Source organism: Emydura macquarii, unplaced genomic scaffold (genome assembly GCF_026122565.2).
Source record: "Emydura macquarii macquarii isolate MOO-44397 ecotype Brisbane River unplaced genomic scaffold, CSIRO-AGI_Emac_v2 contig_3287, whole genome shotgun sequence".
NCBI classification, from domain to species: Eukaryota; Metazoa; Chordata; order Testudines; family Chelidae; genus Emydura; species Emydura macquarii.
Genome location: NW_027133424.1, coordinates 6,573,688 through 6,595,786, shown reverse-complemented (window position 1 = coordinate 6,595,786; position 22,099 = coordinate 6,573,688). Strand labels below are relative to the sequence as shown.

Genomic DNA, 22,099 nt, shown 5'->3' with positions numbered 1-22,099 from the left:
TGATTAGACAAATAGCCTACTGACAGCCGTTGTTTTCCACCCTTGTGGCGTATATGCCAACAGAAGGCATATACACCACTTTAAGTCTGACCTAAGCTTTCTAGTGGCCCTCAGCACAGGGATAAATTTAATCCTGAAGTTCCAATCCTACATTAAAGTGAGGGTATCCAGGGTCTTGTGATCAAGTCATGACAGACTCTGTTCTAAAGCACATATATGTAAGGGAGCTTCACTCTGAAGTTTTTAATTCTTATGCAGTTAAAACGTTAAGCTTTTAAAGATGCATTCCTTTTTTTAAAAAACTCACAATTTCTATTTGCAGTATGTGATTCTGTAGTGGCAGAATTTTCACCCTGGCTCATTCTTTGCTCTGGCTACAGAGCTGAGCTAAAACAAAGCTTGAGCTTTGTTATATACTTAGATTGTACGCTCTTTGGGGCGGGGATCCTCTTTTTGTGCTATGTTTGGGGCTCAGGTGCTGTGATAATACTGAATATGCTATTGTCAGTGAATATGCACAACATTAGTTATAACCATGTCTTTTATCACTATAGACAAGAAAGAGAAATCCAATAAGCCGAAAGATCCACCACCTTTTGAAGGAATGGAGGTAGGAATCTAAGCTAAAATTTAAAGGAAGCTAAATACAAAGACTTCTACTCTTCTAGAATTGCTATATATATATATATATATATATATATATATATATATAAGATGCAAATCACATGAGTGAAACATTGAATAATTTCTTATTAAACAAAGACCTTGCTTTCAAGTTATAAAATAATAAAATAAAAGTCCTCTCCATAAGTGGTAAAATACTTAACTTGCACATTTACCCTTGGGTTTTTATACGTAGAGGGTCATATGAGTGAGGTTCTGGAATATGGTGCTGGAGACGACAAAGCTGCTACTTAGTTTCATTTGTTTTTGTAATGAAATCTCCTTGTGCAATGCTTCTGTACATAGTGTTTGGTTTTGTTGTTGTTTACATCTTAAGTCTTAGCTACATACTCTCTTTTTCTTTTTCTGCCAAGTAACACTGTTTTTGCTGCATGTTGAGTGAGTTCCTTTTTCTCTGTTAAAGCCCAGCTATGTCTTTGATGCTTTCAGATTGATGAAGTAGCTAATATCAATGACATGGATGAGTACATTGAGTTACTGTATGAGGATATTCCTGATAAGGTGCGTGGCTCTGCCCTTATCCTACAGCTTGCGAGGAACCCTGATAATTTGGAAGAATTGCTGCTCAATGGTAATTTCCAAATCCTCTCATAAAGTTATGCTGGTTTTTTTCCATCTCTGTGGAGCTGTTTCTCTGCTCGGAGAGACTCCTACATCTTTCATTTGAGATGGGCTGTGGTTCTAGTATGAGTTTGTTCTTAGAGCAAAGCAGAGCCATCATACAGAGTTTACTGTTTATATCTTGATGTTGCAGTGGTCCCCACAATGTGTTATGTATGGAGTGGGGTCGGGGAGATAGAGAGAGAATTATAGAGGAAGGCATTTCTTGCCCCAAAAACCTTACACTCTATAAAGACAAACATTAGATAAGCAAGATCCAAGTTAAGGGTTTGTGATAATGTTAGGTTGATGCTCTTTTTCCCTTTCTTTTCCCTTGTCCCCCTTTTCTCTCTCCAGCCATTCCTTCTATCCCTTGGTGCCTCAGCCAAACTGCTTCACCACTGATACTCCAGTTATGTCCTCTACCCTGCATGCCCACCCCATGTCATAAAACAGGATTAGTCTGAGATAGTGACACAGAAAACATCGGGCTGTCGAATGGGGTCATGTTAATGAAAGTGTCTGAAGGTTGAGGACACTCTGCTGGCAGGGGCCTACATGGCCTCACCTGGCCCTTGCACTGATTGTCAGATCCTGCTGCTTGAAAGAATCTGATTGGCAGTCAGGTTCAGTCAGTCAGAACCCATCACTTCCCATTTTCATTAATCAGCAGTAATTAGCATTGGATGAGAGCAAGGGATGGATCAGCATGACAGAAGGGAGGATGGAATGGCTTGGGAGAGGGGATGGAAGAGGTGAGAGAGTTGGGAGAGGGGAAGGGGAAAACAAGATAAAGAGAACGGAAAATTACCAAAGGGCAGGGAAAGGGAAGAAAACAAAGGAGAGAGCGGTTGAAAAATAAATGAGACTTGGAAGTTGCAGGGTGCAGTTTGAGGGCACTTGGACAAGGAGCCCCATGTGGCTGTGTCACAAGCAGGAGGCCTAAAACCTAAAGAGGTTGGGAGCTGCTGGTGCAAATAGGGGACGCTGCCATGCCACTGACCTTAATGATAGTGGCGTTTTCAAAGCTCTAAGGACTTTGGACCTCCCATTGGGGATGATGTTCTCAGCCTCAGTGCTTTCCTCTCATCTCCAGATTTGTGACTGGAGTACCACTTGAATCAAAGCACACACTAGTATTTTAACATAGTCCTCAAATGGAGAATCCCTAAACAGTGTGGCTTGTTAGCAGCTGGACAGGATTCTCCAAGTCTCATGGCACAAAACAGGCAGAATCCAGTGAAAGGTGTGTTCAATCTGTCTGCCTAGCAGGTCGGAGTGAAAGAGGCACTACAGACGTTTATCTAAATCTTGTTTGGTTTTTTTAGAAACTGCACTGGGTGCATTAGCCAGAGTGCTGAGAGAAGACTGGAAACAAAGTGTGGAACTTGCTACTAATATAATTTATATTTTCTTTTGCTTTTCAAGGTAAGTGCAAGAATTTATACACAGAGGTGAGGCGCTTATTCTATCAGTTGGCTTGAATTTTTAGTTATTTTCTGCTCTAGTGTAATTCAGACTGCATCTTAAAGCACTTTTACTAAGAAATATCACTACAGATGGGGAAACTGAGGCACAGAAAGTAAACCTATGGGGATATAGGCCTCAGCAGAGCCAGGAACACAGAACTCCTAGTTTTTGAGTCCTTGTCCTGTCCCCTGGGCTCTTTGCTGTCTTCCCTATAATATCCCACGTAACTCCCCCATCAATGAAAACAGTATTAAAAAAACAGGTATTCAATTGAAATATGAAATGTTCAAGTGTTAGTAACGTTACAGCTTCATTACATCTAGAGTACTGGTGAAAAAGTAGTTGTAACATAGGTGGATTATTACCTCTTCCCCCCATATTTGTGAGAGTGGCCTGTCTGAACCATTTTATAACATACAAGGTAGAGCTGGTTAGAAAAATGGAATTTTCATTCCAAGAGAAATTCTGACATACCAGAATTTTTTTTTGTTCTAAATCAGAACAGAAAAAAAATCCAAAATTTCCTGTGGAAATGAAAATTTCAAAAAAATTTAGTCAGGTCCATCAAATCATTTAGTTTAGATAGCTGCATTTTGTTTTGCCTTTTTGTTTTGTTTAGACATATTAAAATATGAACTGTTATTAAAAATCTAAACAAAATAAATTGAAATGACAAAGTAGAAATGTTTTTACTATATATATCAAAATGAAATGAGTCAACTTGTTCCTATCAAAAGTGTCGTCAAAATTGACAAGTTTTTGCAAAATGCCTCTATTTTGGCAAAACTGCATTTTTTTTATTTTTAAAAAAACTGTTCCATTGACTTTTTTTTGACCAGCTCTAATGAAAACAGTTCAAGTTGTGAAGATTCTATGAGCTCTTACTACCCCAGTTATGAACACAGATTCTTGGCTTTATTTCTGTCATACACTACATATCTTTTTTTTAACTTAGTTTTTCTCAGTTTCATGGACTAATCACACACTACAAAATCGGAGCTCTTTGTATGAACATCATAGATCATGAACTAAAGAGACATGAGCTGTGGCAGGAGGAACTCACCAAGAAGAAGAAAGCTGATATCCTCTCTGTGTGGCTGGGCAACTGTTAGCTTTTCTGGTTCCTAGTGGGTGAAGCAAAATATATGTGCAATAACTCACCTGAGTGCAGCAGATAAGTAAGAGAGAGCAAAATCTAGTTGCAGGACTAGGACCAGATGAAAACCAAAAGTGAAAAATTTGGTTGGAGAAGATGTTTTGTTCTTAAAATGATTTTAACATACGGTTTTGTTTTGTTTTGTTTTGTTTTTTTATTTTATCAGTAGCATGGCTTATATGGATGGGACATTTTTATTACTAGTAGAATCCTTAACACCACTGATTCCTAAACATATTCATAGTGTGGACCATATCTTAATAGAGACATTGTCTCGTGGACAGCCTCTTATTCATTATTACACATGTAGTCCTTCACTGGTGATCAAATAACATCTTTGTGATTAATATTTGTCCCCACTCTGTAATTTTGCTTTGTCATTTGCTGTCTTACTATACAATCCTTAACTCCAGTTATTTACTTGATGAAGATCCTGAGAATCAAACCGTGAAAAAGGACTATGAAAAAACGTATAAAAAGTACCAGGGGCTGGTTGTCAAGCAGGAACAGCTGCTACGAGGTATGAACTCCTAAAACATAAGCAACGGGCAAGGAGATCCGATTCAGTGCTTGTCACAGCATGGACGGCGAGGACTTGCTGAGAACTTTTAACTAGTGTGGAGGATGCTTACTAACGAATTAGAAAAATAAGGCAGTCTTAACCTGCATTCTGTGGCTTTGGCAGTTTTAAACATTATTTAAGTGATTGGCCAATCTCGAAGAGAGAACATTGGTATATGTATGCCAGAGCGCCACATACTGCTGGTGACTTTGCTCCTGCCATTGAATAGTGCTGAGGTTTTGCAAGGATCAGGTCATTAGCTGGTGCAAACTATTATATCGCCACTGAAATCCATAAAGATGCCCATTTGTACGAGCTGTGGCTCTAGCACTTGAATGTGTATATAGAGCAACTTGTATTTCTTTTTCGTGCTACTTGTTCCTTTTGAGTTATCTCGTCAGTGGTTCTTAGCCCAGTTCTACCATGACAAGGGGTACCAATGGGCCCCCTTATTGATATTCTCAATACAGAGGCCCTGCATTAAATGAGCCAGGAAAACTGACCATCCTCATACCTGTATGGGTATTTCATTTAAACTAGGGGCTGAGGATTACTGACAGGAAGTATTGTGGATGTGCCTGCATTGCTGTTACCTATGCTGTACTATGGCTGTTCTGTGTATGGAATAGTTTTTTCCCCCCCCAAAACTGTCGGTCTAGCATGGCGGTTCTCAAACTGTGGGTTGCGACCCCATTTTAGTGGTGTCGTCAGGGCTGGCGTTAGACTTGCTGGGGTCTGGACTGAAGCCAGAGCCCCATTGCCCAGGGCTGAAGCTGAAGCCCGACGGATGACGCTGAAGCCCTCTTGCTTCGGCTTTGGCCTCCCTGTCTGGGGCGGCATGACTGGGGCTGGGACTCAGGTTTTGGTCCCCCTTCCTGGGATCGTGCAGTAATTGGTGTTGTCAGAAGGGGTCGCAGTGCAGTGAAGTTTGAGAACCGCTGCTCTAGTGCTTTACACCAGTGCTAAATTTGTTTTTAAAAGGTGAAGTGATGGTGGTTTTGTAACAATCTTACATTTTCACTGTTTTCAAAATCAAGCTCTGCAGCACTCAGGGGAAAACTGTGCTTAAAGTACTTGGCCTCTGGAAGCAGGCAGTGTGAGTGCTGAGGCAATGTATCTCCCTGTGGCAGCCAGAAAACATGGTGAGATCTGGGAGGCAGGTGCGGATCTGTGAAAGAATTGGGAGAAAAGTAAATGAAGAGAATGCCGTCAGATTAAAAACTCACTTATTCCCAGAAACGTCTTTGATTTTATTAGCAACACAGATAATTATTATAACTGGAATAACTGTAAAAATGTCGGGCCTGATTCTTCACTGTTTTGCAACTTGTGTAGTTATTTACACCTGCCTAAAGTGATCAGAATGATGATACACTACTCCCATTGTGCTTAGAAGTAAGTGTCCCCACAAGGTGCAAATCAGTGGAGAATTAGGCCCCTATCTTTATTTTTAGTGTTAAGGCTGTTCTTTGTTTTGTTTTTCTTTTCTCAGCTTGGATAATAAAAATAGCATAACTGGCTAGTATACAAGTTAGTTTCAGTTCAAATGCATTTAGCATTCTGCTGAAATGTTTGAGTTGCAAACACTGCAGGGGAATGTTCTATTTTTTAATAGTTTCCATTGACATTTTAAAAAAAAATTAAATGTTGGTGGTCATAAATTGTATAAAACTATATATTTTCAAAACCTATGTTAAATAATAAAAGTGGACTTTAATTCTAACTTTCTTTTCTAAGTGGGGATCAAATGCATTCAGCCTTGGCTTTGCTTAAAAGCAGTGGGAGCAGAGTCAGCACTGAACACTTTTGTGAAAATCCCATCCTAAACATTTGATGTTGATGTAGATTGACATAGTTCTGGTATCTTTGACCAATTGGTATGATTGATTTTGATATGTTAGTTGCTCTTTATCTGCTGCTGAACCTTGCTGAGGACACACGCACAGAGCTGAAGATGAGGAACAAGAACATTGTGCACATGCTAGTGAAAGCACTGCACCGAGAGAACTTTGAACTGCTTATTCTGGTGGTGTCTTTCCTGAAGAAACTTAGCATTTTTATGGAGAACAAAAATGACATGGTAGGTCTTGTAGTGATCCCCTGAAATGCTGTGGTCGTTGTTCATGGTGTCGGGGGGGTGTCAGAGATTCCAAGGAAAGTGAAATAAGCCTCTTGCGCCCTGTTCTCTTTTAAAATAATGGTAGCCCTGATTGTAGTACTGTGATGGGACTACAGTAAATACAATACAAATCCCCACAGTAACTACTATAGAACACTACATCTAGAATCATGCAGGGAGCCAGCCTTACCATAACAACATTACATGTAAATAGGACGACAAGAGGAATTGCAAAGACTGGTACAAGTATCTAAAAGTCTGGATATTTATCCAGACCTCTGGAGGTCCCCAAAACCAGCCTACACCAGATCCTCTTTTTGACAAGTAGCTATTAATTTCTACCTCTTGTTGTCTCGGGGATGGAGATCTGGTTACCCTTGAACAGACTGCTAGACCGGGCTGTTGCCTTCCCATGCCAGCAGGATCTTTAGAGGCAGCCCTTCCATGCTGTAGTAGGATGCATCCCAGAAGTATTCTATGCTGCTCTCGCTGGCTCCTAGGGCAGAGACTTTCTCAATAAGCCTTGGTGGGTGGTTGGTAAGAAATTTCAGGTCCTTGGGAAAATGGGGCACTATGATTTTTCTGGTTGGCTTCAAGAGAGCAGACAAATGCAGCCACTCCCTCATTCACTGAATCCCTCTAGCTTTGGGCAAGTCCCTCAACCAGTGTACATCAGTTCACAAATCTGTTAAATGGGGATAATGATCCTTACCTACCTACCAACTACAAAGGGAAATCATGACACTTAATGATTGCATCTAATGTATTTTGAGATCCTGAGTTGAAAAAATCTATATAAATGCAGTAAAAATGAGTTTAGAATTGTACACAACTGGATATTAGTGACTGTCATACTTTTGTGTATTTTCTTGGCTATTACAGACAAGTGTATTTCCCTTATTTGTATGTATATATCTATTTCATAAGAGATGACACTCCCCCGCCCCGCCAAGCAGTGTATTTCTGGGGAATTGATTGTATTTCTTAGGTGGTGAAGTCATTTGCTCTTGAGATCAATCTGTAATCATGCCCTGCCCTGTAACAGTTTACTAGAATAATAAGGATTAGCTGTCCAACCAGCTGATTGGCTGGCACACTTTCTGCATTCCATTTGATTTAGTGTTGAAGCAAACAAAACAAATTAGTGTTTATTTTATTGTTGACTTTTTGGACAGCTATTAATATCTTTTCGGAAAGATCATACAGCTTAACTTAGCACATGCATTTCTTTTTCATAGTATAGATGATTCTTTAGAGAAAAATAAATTTACTTTTCCCATACAGTGAGGAAGCTACTGATAAGGGATATAGGATTCTGAAATGTGTAAGTTTTCCTTCTTACTAGCTTTGTGTAAATAATCCTTGGAGACAAAATGAACTAAGTTTAGCTGCTTCAGGCTTTATCTTGTTTTATTTACTTGAGCAAAACTCCTAATGGTGTGATCATTTAACTTATCTACCTAGGTGTGTGTAAGATGCCAAGGCAATGGACATGAAAGTGCCATCATTCCTAATTAAGTTTAAAGCAATAAGGTAGAAATTCCAGAGAGGTAGCCATGTTAGTCTGTATACAGCAAAAACAACAAGAGTCCTGTAGCACCTTAAAGACTAACAAATTTCTGCAGGCATAAGCTTTCGTGGGGCGCAATCCACTTTGTCAGAATCATCTGCCTGCAGAAATTTGTTAGTCTTTAAGGTGCTACAGGTCTCTAGTTGTTAAGGCAGAAATTGTAGTTGGTCGATTTGGGCTCAAAGATATCTAGTGTAATGCCAATTATTTAGATAATATAGCTTGTTTATGAAGATGAGCAGCGTGGAGCTAACAGTGTTTTCTTTTCTTGCTGCTTTGAGTTCATTCTCTACATTCTTATGACTGAAAGGTTGGCTACAGACACAGTCCTAATGCATATGGTTAGAACCTAAAGGGCTCAAACTAATTTACATACACTTCTTATGGCCAGTAATGGCAGAGAGATGTTGCTTAAAAGATGGTGAGAAAGCTTTCTGAAGTCTCGCCAATCAATGATCAGATGTCTTTTTTTGGCTGGTAAAGAAATGTGATCTCAGAAAATGATACTGCTGCTCAGTCCTTGGATTATATCCTGTAGTCTTAAAGTGATACACATTTCAAGATCACTTTCATACTTCTATTAAATAAAAATAGAGGGCAGCATGCCGTTACCTAGAGCACATACAAAATCCTTCTTTAGCCCTTCATTCAAACATGCAGGGAAAGGTCTCAGATATTCAGATATACCAATTTTGTCTCTTTCTCAGTTGGGTCTCTCTGACTTCTAATAGAGATCGCTCCAAGGTTGTCTGTGTTTGAATTAGACCGTGATCCTGCAAGTCACTCTGCAAGTGGTCTCCTGTGCCAGTTCCCCTTGAAGACTCCCTCCATTCACCCAATACTCCAAAGGTGGCTGAACCCATGAGCTCAATCTTCCTTTTAAAAAAATCACCATTAGCCAGAGGCCATACCTAAAAAAGATGCGAAGCCACAAAGGCCAAACTTTAGGAAAGTGAACCCACTTTGAATAGAGACACTATGGCAACTTTAACTATAGACTTTGCTTTTGCTTTCATTTTATAAGTAGAATTTTAAAAATACTTGCAAATAAAAGCTAAGATTTGGGTAGGTTGTGGGATCGGTGACTTCTCATGCTTCTCATGCAGGTTGAAATGGATATTGTTGAAAAACTGGTGAAAATGATACCGTGTGAGCATGAAGACCTGCTGAATATCACCCTTCGACTTCTGCTGAACCTTTCCTTTGACACAGGCCTGAGAAACAAAATGGTCCAAGTTGGGCTGCTTCCCAAACTCACTGCACTTCTAGGTATGTTTTCTTTTGCCCCATTGCAGCCCTTCCAATAATATTAACGTTGTTATTGAGCAATATATTTTCAGCATTTTCCTATGGAAAGACAAGGTATCAGCTTCCCTCAAAGAAGCAATTGTTAAACTCTTGATCAAGAACTCATCTCTTGCTACTGGCAATCTCTCCAGTTACTGCCCTGCCTAAAATCAATTTTTTGGATGAAGATTATCAAGAAGGTTGTAATAAATTACACACGTGAGTCCTAGGGTCTTTTTGACCCTAGCTAATTTGGTTATTTGCCTGGGTGTGGTATGGAGATGGGGTTGAGACCTTCTTCTGATGAGGAACAAAGACCTGGTGTCAATATACATATGAATCCTGGTTTTTGGTGCTTTCAACCCTTGCCATCTTGGTGTCATCTGCACATTTTATAAGCATACTCCCCAATTCGTTATTCAAGTCATTAATGAAAATATTGAGTACTACTAGACCTAGTACTGACGCCTGTAGGATCCCAGTAGATACATCCTCCCAACTTGATAGTGAACCATTGATAACTGCTTTTTGAGTATGGTCTTTCAACCAGTTGTTCATCTAACTTCTTGTAATTTCATCTAGACTACCTTTCCCTAGTTTGCTTATGAGAATGCCATGTGGGACTGTAACAAAAGCTTTACTAAAATCAAGAAATATTGTGTCTACTGCTTCTCCCATATCCACTAGGCTAGTAACCGTGTCCAAGAACAGGGTTTAGACATCAGGTGCGAAATAGTCTCCCTGTAGCAGTGATAAATTCAAATCTAGGCAAGGCTGGCTTTGTCCCTCATCCTCAAAGAAGATGCATTATATTCCATACATATAAGATTTAAAACTGAAGTTCTGTTGTCTGTGTATGAATAGTGCAGCCTGGGATTAGAGTTGGGTGGGAAACAGTTGTCCTGGCCCATCCGCATTGGATGAAACTGAGACCTTTCAAAATGTTTTGCAAAAAACCAAAGAGAGGGACACCCCAGTATAGACAATAGCCTGGTGATTTGGGGACTCACCTGGGATGTGGGAAACCTGGTTTCAGGTCCCTGATCTGAATCAGGCAGAGCAGGGATTTGAACGTGGGTCTCTTCTATTTCTCAGGTGGGCGCTCTAACCACTGGGTTACTGGCTCTTCTGGAGTGTCTGTGTGGAAATTCCATCCTGGACTCATGAAATCTTCCCGATAAAAGTTTTTTGTTAAAACTGACCCTTTCCTGCAAAAAGTTTCAGGTTTGATTAAATCACATTTTCTGATAGCACTGTTCCACTGAAAAAATTCCCAGCCAGCTCTACCTGTGCTGCATTTTGTCCTGCTATCACCGCACAGAATTTCCCCTCCAAACAGTGCTGTCAAGCATCCTATGTACCATCTGGCTGCAGCCCTCCACTCCAGAGATTGCTGCAGTTCAGAGATGCTGTATAATAGGACTTGGCCTTATGAATTGCTGAGCTTTCAGTGGGAATTTTGCTCTTGCATTACTAGGCCCATAATACATTAAGTGCTTTGGGAAGAAAGGAGCTATGTGAAATGTTATCCCAATATACTGTCTTTATTGGGATATCTTCTAGGAAATGCAACTTGAACTGAATGCGTACGTTTTCTGCATCAGTTGACACTAGCACAGAATCTAACCCCATGAGATCCTTAATCCTGGCTGTGAATGTCAGTGATGAATAAAAATAATTTTGTCCAAATGTTTTCACTTGCAAACAAGGATGGGGTGCTGCATTTAACACCATTCCTCTCTGGGCTGCAAACAGAACGGGGGGAGAGGGGGAGAAGGAGGAGAGGGCAGCATTTGAGAGCCGCCTCCTTTATATCAGTTCCAGATGAAGTTTGGTGATGGTGGGGTAAATATAATTTAGCTATAACTGGAGTGAGGGGTGCTCTTTAAATAGAAAACTCACTTTCTTTAGACCAATGAAGTGCTGCAGGTTCAACTATTGGTATGTCTATTCTGTAGTTGCAGGATGTGATTACAATTTGAGCAGACATCCCCAAGCTTGCTTTAGATCTGCCAGCCCCACAGGTAATTAGCCAGAGTTCTGAGTGGCCTTTTACAGCCTGTGCTGAAGCACATGCTGCTTCTGGATCCGAGTTAGCTAGTTTGGGTATGTCTGCACAACTGCAGTCACACCCTGTGATTGCAGTACAGGTGAACCTTTAACTTGTAAGCTGGGGCAGAGACTGTGTTCTGTGCTTGCACAGCACCCAGGTGCTACTGCAATACAAAAAATCAGTCACGAGGCACAAGGCATTATTCTGAGATGTCACAGTTCCTAGGATAACCTGTTGGAACCTATGGCCATCGCGTATGTATCTGCTTTTTAATGTTTGTATCTGATGCAGTTCACAGGGTTCAAAATACTATTTTTTATGTTGGAAACCATAACTAAAATATTGTAGCCTACTTTCCTGACACACTAGGCCAATTCCAGGTTTCAACAGGATTTCCTTGGTGCAGTAGCTGTTATAAATGCATCACTTTGTGCGTCACAGCTGAGCGAAACTGGCTAGCTGGGTTTAAGAATTAAACTATTTTTTAGTATATAAGTTTACTTCTCTTATCCTGGTTACTAGGGAGTTGAACACATATTACTCAAGTAAATTCCCTATGGTTTACATTTGCAGTTCACCTTCAAGTACTAATGCATCTCAGCAGCTGTTGACAAGTTAATCATACAGTTCCAAACACCACAGAATCAAACTTGTCAGCTCATTAGGCTACTGCACTTTAACATTCATGCATATTGTGCCTTTAAACCTTTAGCACTGGGTATGAAAGGAGAGTATAAATTAAATACAGTAAGCATTTAAGGAGGAAGTTGAGATTGCAGATAGGTAATGGACAGGGACTGTGGGCACATAAGTGGGGATTGGGACACTTGGGGTTGAAAGGTAGTGTTGTAGCATAGGAACTCTGTGGGGTGCTTGTCTTTCTCTAGAGCCATTCAACTGCATAGGAGCAGGAGTAGTAGGATCTGATGTTAGGTATATGCCAAAACTGGAAGTTGATGGGATGGAATCTGCTATGAGAGACAGGCAGAAAGAGTGAAAGGATTCTACAACTGAGCTAAAGAAGGAGACAGAGTGACACAGGCGTTGAAAGTGAAGCATTATTCTTTGTGTTTTCCTCTCACTCCAGTGCCTGTTAGGTGATGAGAGGGAGAACAGGGGCATGGTGCTGGGAGGGTCTCTCCTCTTTTTAAGCCTCTATTTTTGAGTTATTCTCCCAATTTTGAATAGCTCCCAGTGCTGCTTCCACTTGCAGCTTTGCCAGTCAGCAGCAGAGTGAAACTGAACTTGTTGCTTTCAGTGCTGCCCACCTGCTCTGAAGAGTGGTAGTAAAAACAGATGACTCTTCCAGCTTGCTGCGTGTGCCTGAATTAACTGGATACTGCAGAGCTTAGTTATGCTCAGAACTTGCAGAGCTGGTTCCTTTCAGGAAAGTTCAGATTCAGGCTTGCTGGCCAGAAGCCAGGTCAGAGGCACAAGAGCCCCACCCTGTTCTATTTGGGGTTTTCAGGCACAAAGGGAATGTGGCCAGAGACTGCTGATTTTTGTACAATCAACTTAGCACAGGTCTACAGTGGACTTTCTCTTCAGTTGCTAGCCTTGCTGAAACACCTGTGATACAGTTTATACCACAACCTCTACAGGTATCTTGCTCTTCTAATTAAGATGTTCTCTGTAGCTGCATGTTTGCAACTACTGTCATAAGCACTGCATGTGGTTTAACTATGTTTAGCTGTTGTGAACTTGGAGACAAATACCGCCTCCTTCTCCATGAGAACAGAAGGCCACTCACAGCAGAATCAGTTTTCTGTCATTTGTGGATGGTAGGAGGCTACTCGTGCGGGGTGCATTGGGAGTTCCAAAGCACTCTGATGTGGCTAGATGCCAAGCCAGTGATATGGCTGGTGTATCCACCACCAGGATATGAATTTGCTATCATTTGTTCCCTGAAGAGAGGAACCACAGGCATCATGGAAGCTACTTCAGTAGCAAATGTACAGCTGCTTGAGGGGTGGGGGAAGAAGAGAGATCTCTTCCTGCATAGAGATCTGTAGTACAGTGACTCTGGCTGAGTGCAGAGAACAAGGTTTGGTCCATAACATGTAAATAATGTGCATTCCCTAGGGCTGTAGGATGAGGCCTCAATGTTCAAAAGTGTGTAGTGGCTTTGAGTGCCCCACTTTTTTGGTGCCCAACTTGAGACACCCAAAAGGGACCTGGCTTTCAGAAGTCCCGTACCCAGCACTTTTAAAGAATCAGGTCCCCTTAAAGTGTCTCAATTTGGGCACCCAAAATCACTAGTCACTTTTAAAAATCTAGGTCTGACTGAACACAAGTGGTTGGAATAAGATGAAAAATTGGTGAATTACTGACAGCTGGAGTCACTGAGTTGCAGTAATTCATAATAAGCTTATCCCTAGCCTATCTCAACAACTGGAATTCATAAATATTGTGCTAGATGCAAATTTAGGTAATACATTTCCTTCACATTTTGACTTTGCAAGAGAGGCACAGTCAGCAGTTGTATATAAGGTTCACGTTGGGGAGTTGGAGTCTCACCAGTGTGTATACATACCTGTTGCACAGCTTCATGAGATTCCATCTCAAAAGAACTTGAGATGCTCATGGTCTCCTGCCAGAATCTCTAAGTACGCATCCAATTCCAATATAATAAATGAGTTTGTGTTTCATGGGTACAATGATCTGATCGATCCAAATTGGCTATAGGGGTTGTCTTGTGACTAGGGAACATGATCCTTTCTTGATGTAGGTTTTATTCCAGTATTCTGTATACGAAGGTATCCTCTGTGCTCTGGAGACCTTACGTCAACATGCTTTGAGGAACAGGGTCATCTACCTTGTCTTAGGAAGTCATCTAGGGTTCATTGATCGTCTGACCTCTTTTGAATGAGGCAGTCTGGTTTTTCCTTAGTATTGGAGATGGCCAGAGCTGTTCAAACCAGGCTACAACTTTTACCAGCTTTGATCATTCAGAAGTCACGTATTGCTTCCTTTGCTTGTCATCGCTGGTTTCCTTGACAGATGTCCAGGCAGTGTCTTTCTGTCTAAGGCCCTTTTTTAAATCTTCCACAGCGATCTGCCATTTCTTCCCCCTTTTTTTTACACATATGTTTTAATGAGCAAAATCAAAGAGCAACTAAGGAGTCACATTTTGTGCCTATGATGACCAGTTGATGATACATTATGCTACTGAGCTGAGCCTGTTTTCTAATGAATAAAGGGTTGTGGGTTTTTAAACTATTCTATTGCTTTTACAAAGGTTTCTTTTAAGAATGCGTAAAGCGAATGTTTTCTCTTTGAGTTGGCTTAGGCTTTTTGTAGTGAACTTATTATGGAGCTTCACGCATCTGTTTGAGAAAGGAGCTTCTTATAGGCTACTGCAGTGTTTTTGCAATTTTAATAGGCCTCGTTTATCCTGTAAAGAAACATACATTTTCCTGCCTGATCAAGTGAGCAAACAATAGGGGTCAGATGTGGCAAAGACCCTAACAAAAAGCACATGTCCAGCTGTCAGGGTGAGGTAAAGTCATATCGGGATTGCTTGAAAGTTATTAATGGCAGTAAAATTTATGCTTCCTCCTGTTTTCCCAATTAAATTGAGAAATCTTTTTTCCTAAAGTGGCTCAGCAGCAGCTGGTTCCAATACTCGGTGTGTGAACATGGCCTGGGGTGTCTCCATTTTTTAATAGTAGAAGCTGGCTCAAGCACATTAAGTAATGGTTCAGCTAAAGAGACTAGTCTGTTGGAAAGCAGCAATTATTAAGGGATTTATTTTGAGAGCGTTTTTTATCATTTATGGTGAGCATGGCCAAGATTTTCAAAAATAAGAGCCTAAAGTTAGCCTTCTGACACCATATTTAGGTGTCTGAATAAATGGCCTGACTTTCTATAGTGCAGAGAACTAGAGCTGGGTGACATTTTGTCAGCCAATAGTAATCATGCCCAAAATTGTATTTTTCAGGGCTCAGACTTTTTCCAAATTTGGATTGAATTAAATGAATAGTTTCAGCCAGAAAATAAGAATACAAAAAAAAGTCAGCACTTTGTTGTGACCATTTTGAAATGTCTCATTTGACTTTTGTGTTTCAAAATGGTGTTCTATTTTGAAATTTGTCCCATTTTAAAAAAATAAATAAGTAAAGGGTGAAAAACACTCAAACTAAAAAACTTTTTAAAAATTGTTTAGAGTTGACTGAAAAGTTTTGCCTAATTTGAAACAAAAAACTCAGTTTTTGTTTCAGGTTGACCTGAAACACATTTTCTTTTTGTTTGAGTTTTTTGATTCAATGACACAAATTGAAAAAGATTTGGTTTCATTTTGACCTGAACTATATTTTGGGGGGGATTTTTTTGGTTCACCTTCTGAACTGAAAAATCAGTTATTTGCTCAGATCTGCTGAGAACTCAGCTTTCCTGGTGATTCAGAAGGGTGTTGGGTTCACAGCACATTTTAAGACAACTATTTAGACAACAAAATATAGATTTAGGAGCCTAATTTTAATACTGATTTTTTTAAAATCTTGCCTATGATTTTATTATATATATAACTATCAAAGTGTAGAGTCTTCATTATCAAAGCTATGATGAACATTGCACTGAGAAAGGCATTTGAGACTGGGTTTGGCTCCTTTCACTTTATAATGAAATATTTGTTAATCAAAATCACACTGCTTGCAGATAGCAAATAGAAGGAATTGCCAAGAAAGTGTGAATGAAATTCATTGCATCATGTCGTGTTTTTGTTTGTTTGAAATTTTAAGTGTTCCTTTTTTGAAATCCACACTTGTCTCGTTGATACTTTTTTATTCCTTTAGTTTCATATGCTCAAAAATTAGAAACCAAGTATTTTTCAAATCTGTAGTTGTTACCAATCTCTAGTATTGAAGTTACAAAACTTTATTTATGCACAGTTTCATTTAACTATTTCTATGTATGTCACAGAAAGTAGACAGATTAAAAATTATTCATCAATGGATGATGAATAGTTTGCTACCTGAAATGTTGCCATCAAAAACTTCAGACGACAAAACTTGGATGTCTAAAATGTCAGAGGAGAGAAGCAACAAAACTCAATCTTCTGGAGAGTTCAGGATCTCCACAAGAGAGTGAAGTTTGTGCTGCTGCTCCTTTTAACCTTTTGAGAGAGTGTCTAAACCCCATTTAAAAACCCGTGGCTGACCCATGCCATCTGACTCAGGCTTGCGGGACTTTGGTTAAGAGGCTGTTCAACTGCAGTGTAGACATTCTCGCTCAGGCTGGAGCCCAGTCTCTAGGACCCTGAGAGGTGGGAGGGTCCCAGGGCTTGGGATGCCAGAGCATCTACACCATGGTTAAACAGCCCTGTGAGCCTGAGTCAGCTGGCATGGGCCAGCTGCAGCTCTAATTGCAGTATAGACATACCCTCAGAGGTTCACAGGAGGTCAATCTATGCTGCCACAAACTCTGTAAACTTTGCATGAGAAGTGCACCACTCCTAAGGGACAAGTGCTGTTCTGAAGTTGAGGCTTTGCTACTCAGTACCTTAGGAGAGGTACTCCTCTCAAACAGACCTTAAGAGGCTTCTTGATGCAACGATGGCTTCCCAGGAACCTCAGAAAGGAGCATCTGGAAGAGTTCCAAGGAGAGGAGAGTCTGGGGATCCTGAGCTGGAAAGGGAGTTTGGGGGAGGTCTCTCAGCCCATAGAACTTTAAAAGGCATTTTGGGAAAGGGGGTATTTGACATCTGTGTTACTGAGCATCTGAACTCTGCAGGAGGCAGGTGTCTGCTGCCTCTCCTCCAGAGTTCCCCACACTCCCTGCTCCTGTGCAGAAGAGCAGTTGCAGAGTCCTCCTCCTTCACAGCAGTTCAGGTATACTTTGTCTCTTTGCATTTCACTTAGCTTTTTATCCTCACTCCCGCCCCCCTTTTTAGAGGGTACAAAATGAGATTCAACTAGCTAGGGACATGAAGGGAAACAAAAAAAACATCTTACAAATACCTTATGAGCCAAAGGAAGCCCAGGACAAGGTAGGCACATTACTTAGTAAGGTGGGAAAGACAATAACAGAAAATGCAGCAATGGCTAAAGTGTTAAATGCCTTTTTTGTTTGTTTTCACTTAAAAGATAAGCAGTGATCGGCTTGATGAACATCAGTGTAAATGTGTTAGGATCTGAGGCTAAAGTAGGGAAAGAACAAGTTAGGAATTACGTAGACAAGTTAGATGTCTTCAGGGTGATAGGGCCTGATGAAATACATCCTAGAATGTTTAAGAAACTGGCTGAAGAGATCTTTGAGCCACTAGCGATTATCTTTGAGAACACATGGATGATGGGAGAGGTGTCAGAGGACTGGAAAAGGGCAAATATAGTACTTATCTATAAAAAGGGAAATAAGGACAACCCAGGGTATTGCAAACCAGTCAGCTTAACTTTGATACTTAGAAAGGTATTGGAACAAATAATCAATCATTTTGTAAGCATTTAGAAAATAATCAGGTGATAAGTAACAATCAACATGGATTTGTCAAGAACAAATCATGTCAAAACAACCTAATATCCTTCTTTGACAGGGCAACAAGCCTTGTGGATAGGGGGAAAGCAGAAATGTGATATATCTTGACTTTAGTAAGGCTTCTGATACAGTCTCATGTGACCTTCTCATAAACAAACTAGGGAAATAAATCCTAGACAAACCTACTATAAAGTGGGTGCACAATTGGTTGGAGAACTGTACTCAGAGAGTAATCATCAGTGGTTCACAGTCAAGCTGAAAGGGCATATTGAGTGGGGGGTTCCCATAGAGATCTGTCCTGGGTTCAGTTCTATTCAATATCTTCATAAATGATTTGGATAATGTCAGAGAAAGTACACTTACAAAGTTTGCAGTTGATAGCAAACTGGGAGGGGTTGCAAGTCCTTTGAAGACAGATTAGAATTCAAAATGATCTTGACAAACTGGAGAAATGGTCTGAATTAAATAGGATGGAATTCAAGAAGGACAAATGTAAAGTACTACACTTAGAAGAAATAATCAACTGCACAAATACAAAATGGGAAATGACTGCCTAGGAAGAAGTACTGTAGAAAGAATCGGGGGGGTGCTAGTGGATCACAGACTAAATATGTGGTAACAATGTAATACTGTACCAAAAAAAGCAAACATCATTCTGGGCTGTATTAGCAGGAATGTTGTAAGCAAGACAGGAGAAGTAATTTTTTCACTCTAATCAGACTGATAAGGTGTCAGCTGGAGTACTGTATGCAGTTCAGGGCACCACACTTCAGGAAAGATGTGGACAAATTGGAGAAAGTCCAGAGGAGAGCAACAAAAATGATTAAAGGTCTAGAAAACGTGACCTATGAGGATATGCATTTTTTTTAATTGAGTTTTAGGCTGGAGAAGAGAAGACTGAAGAGGGACATAAGTCTTCAAATACCTAAAAGGTTGTTATAAAGAGGAGGTGATAAATTTTCTCTTTAACCACAGAAGACAGGATAAGAAGTAATGGGCTTAAATTGTAGCAAGGGAGATTTAAGTTAGATGTTAGAAAGAACTTCCTAACTCTAAGGATAGAAAGGCACTGGAACAAATTACCTAGGGATGTGGTGGAACATCCATCACTGGAGGTTTTTATGGACAGGTTAGACAAACACCTGTCAGGGATGGTCTCAACCAGTGGTGCTCAACCTTTCCAGATTACTGTACCCCTTTCAGGAGTCTGATTTGTCTTGCGTACCCCAAGTTTCACCTCACTTAAAAACTACTTGCTTACAAAATCAGACCTAAAAATATGAAAGTGTCCCAGCACATCATTACTGAAAAAGTGCAGACTTCCTCCTTTTTACCATAGAATTATAAAATAAATCGATTGGGATATAAGTATTGTATTTACATCTCAGTGTGATACTTGAGTCTGTTTTTCACTTGTGAGCCTTGTCTGAAACCCGAGCCCCAAGCGTCAGGGCTGAAGCATGTAACTTAGCTTTGCAAGTCCCCATGTGACGTGGGACTCAAGCAATAACTCTGTTTGCCACCCCCAACTGCTGGCCCTGCACTTGTGCTCCCCCAAACCAGTCCTGTGACCCCTCTGGAGTTGCAATCTACAGGTTGAGAAACACTGATCTAGATGAGTTGAGTATCCCCTGGAATACCTCTGGGTACCCCAGGGGTACATAGTCCTGCCTCAGTACAGGGAACTAGAGTAGATGACCTTTCGAGGTCCCTTCAAGTCCTATATTTCCGTGATCTCTTTAAGCCCTCTAGTTGCTGTACTCAGGAATTGGGCAGGTGAGGTGAGGTTTTTGCTACCTCATTCATGTGGAATATAGAAGTTCAGTAACATAATTTCTCTCCTGTGTACCTTGAAAGCCAGGTGCCATAGAAAACTTTGTGCCTCATCCTGCTGCCACTGAAGTTCAGGAAATCTAGTTTCAAGGTGCATTAAGTTATGGCAGAGGCCTGTAAACTTTCTCATAATGAGATGAGTTGCTGGAGTAGAAGGATATTTTTAGGCATTTAAAAATTCTATTTTGGTATTGTGAAATGTGGTGTTGATATGGTAGAGTGGGTTTATATAAGTGCACTTTTTAAAATGTGTATTTTTAATTATGTCGTGTAGTAACTAATATGTGCAACTCTTTTATAGTGAGTAATGTAGTATGCATTGCAGTGTTATAGTAGTTACAGGTAAATCCTGGCAACAGGAAATGAGATGCTATAATCCGGTAGTAATTTATTTTGACCCGTTGTGTCTGGGTAACAGGAAAAGAGGAGTAAATAGATAAAATACTGCATTGTCCCACTTTGCAGCGCACTTAGATTTGCACAATGTGCCTCCACGCATGTAAGGACTGGGGTTTTCTTTAGCCTGGACTATGTTAAAAACGCAAACAGTTTTTAAGTTTCAAAATTTCTAGTAACAAACAATAGTTAGTTTCCCACTCCTGTTTGCTTCCTAGTCTGAATCTGGCCTCGAGAACTTTCAGAGCCTGTTTCCTCGCTGAGTGTGGAAAGGAAGAGAGAACTTCAACTTTCAATTCAGAGATGTTCCCATGGCTGCTTCTTTGTCCCTGCACTAATGAGCCCCTAATTAATCTTTTTCTTGCCTAGCTTAGTGAGGGCTATTGCACTCTAATGATATGAGGAATCTAAGCAGCCAGTAACTGTTCTTGTTTCTGCATCATCTGCCCTAATTGTAAAAACTTCACATGGAAGGATTGTGAAGTAACCCTGAATGGTACAAATGTGATTGTTACATAGAGAGAGCAAACCTGGAAAAAAGAGAGAACAATCCCAAGGTTACTATGAAGGCACATGGTAGTCTACACCATGGTTTTAAGTACATCTTTTCTTTTGAGTTTTAATAATAATAATGTTTACAGTATGTTTTTCAGCCACTAGATGACTCTGTTTTTATATAGCAATCCAGACAAACTGTATCCCCCTGGTAAACAAGGCGAGTGAAGCTGGAACTCAAGCTGTCCAATAGTCTGTTTTTGGCTTGGTTTGTATCTTCATTCTTCAATAAATGACTGCAAATTAAGGAGAACCGATAGTCCTCCTCCTTCTCCTCTCACTTCCCAGAAAACTTCTACCCAAGGATGAAATGTGGAATGTGAAATTTCAGGAGATTGACTTCTTTTGGGGGTTGTTAAGAATGTGAGGTTTTAAAATCAGCTTTATAATGAGAAGCTAGCTTTAAGCCTTAATAGAGTGGCACAAGAACGGTTACTAGTACTCTGCCACTGGCCCATTGGGTGATCTAGGGCAAGTCACTTCCTTCTTGGTGCCTCAGTTTCTCCATCTGTAAAGTGAGAATAATGAAACTGACCTCCTCTGTAGAGCACTTTGAGATATAAATATAAGCACTACATTAGAGCTAGGGATTTATTATTAGTATTTAGTAATTCATAAACAACTTAATGTAATATTTAAACAGTGGTCTTTGTAAAAGGAACGGGTTTGCAAATCCTTTTGTGGATTCTTTTGATTAGATAAGTGTTTTCCTACAAGGTTGATATTTGCCATGTGTAAATAAAGTGAATAGGATTTAAGCCATACACTGAATAACCTGATCCAGCTGTCTTAGTTGGTACAATAATGTAACTTCCCTATAGTTTTTTTACTTTTCCTAGCCCCTTTTACTAGAATAGTTTCTTAGGATCACTGCTGAGTGCGACACAGATGTGGGCTTCTTAATGGAAGAACATCACAATCTCAATTGTAATCTTAATAAACTGGTTTCCTGATTCTGCACTGCAAGATAATATGAATATAAGAAGGCCAGCTTCTTGGAATTCTTACCATGCTAGAATCCTTGTTTTAATTTACCTAATATTTTATAGTAAATTTAATACAAGTTTTGATATTTTGATAGTTTGTGCTTGAAGCTGAAATGTAGAATTGCAGTGCCAGTTAATATGCATACAGAAGCTCTCTTTGAATTGCTCGTTTTCCAGTGAAGTGTATTTAATATTTTGCACATGGGTTGTACTGAATATATTTCACACTTAAGGGGGTGATGTTGGTGATTCCATTACAGACTATGGCTACTTGAATTCATATTACACTATTCCATTCTGATAATGTGGTCTGTAACTTGTATTCTTCCTGTGTGTTACTTCAGTATTGTGCAGGGC

General features: G+C 40.1%; 1 protein-coding gene across 4 annotated transcripts in view; it reads left to right on the top strand.

The window, feature by feature from the left end:
* Nucleotides 1–22,099, top strand: part of KIFAP3 (kinesin associated protein 3) — a 104,352-nt gene that overhangs the window by 8,501 nt on the left and 73,752 nt on the right. For all 4 annotated transcript variants that reach the window (XM_067532437.1, XM_067532441.1, XM_067532440.1 and 1 more), the window contains exons 4-10: nt 555–610; nt 1,114–1,255; nt 2,613–2,712; nt 3,710–3,834; nt 4,332–4,430; nt 6,374–6,552; nt 9,268–9,430. In XM_067532437.1, the coding sequence (XP_067388538.1) occupies nt 555–610; nt 1,114–1,255; nt 2,613–2,712; nt 3,710–3,834; nt 4,332–4,430; nt 6,374–6,552; nt 9,268–9,430 (864 nt within the window). The remainder of the gene's footprint in view (nt 1–554; nt 611–1,113; nt 1,256–2,612; nt 2,713–3,709; nt 3,835–4,331; nt 4,431–6,373; nt 6,553–9,267; nt 9,431–22,099) is intronic.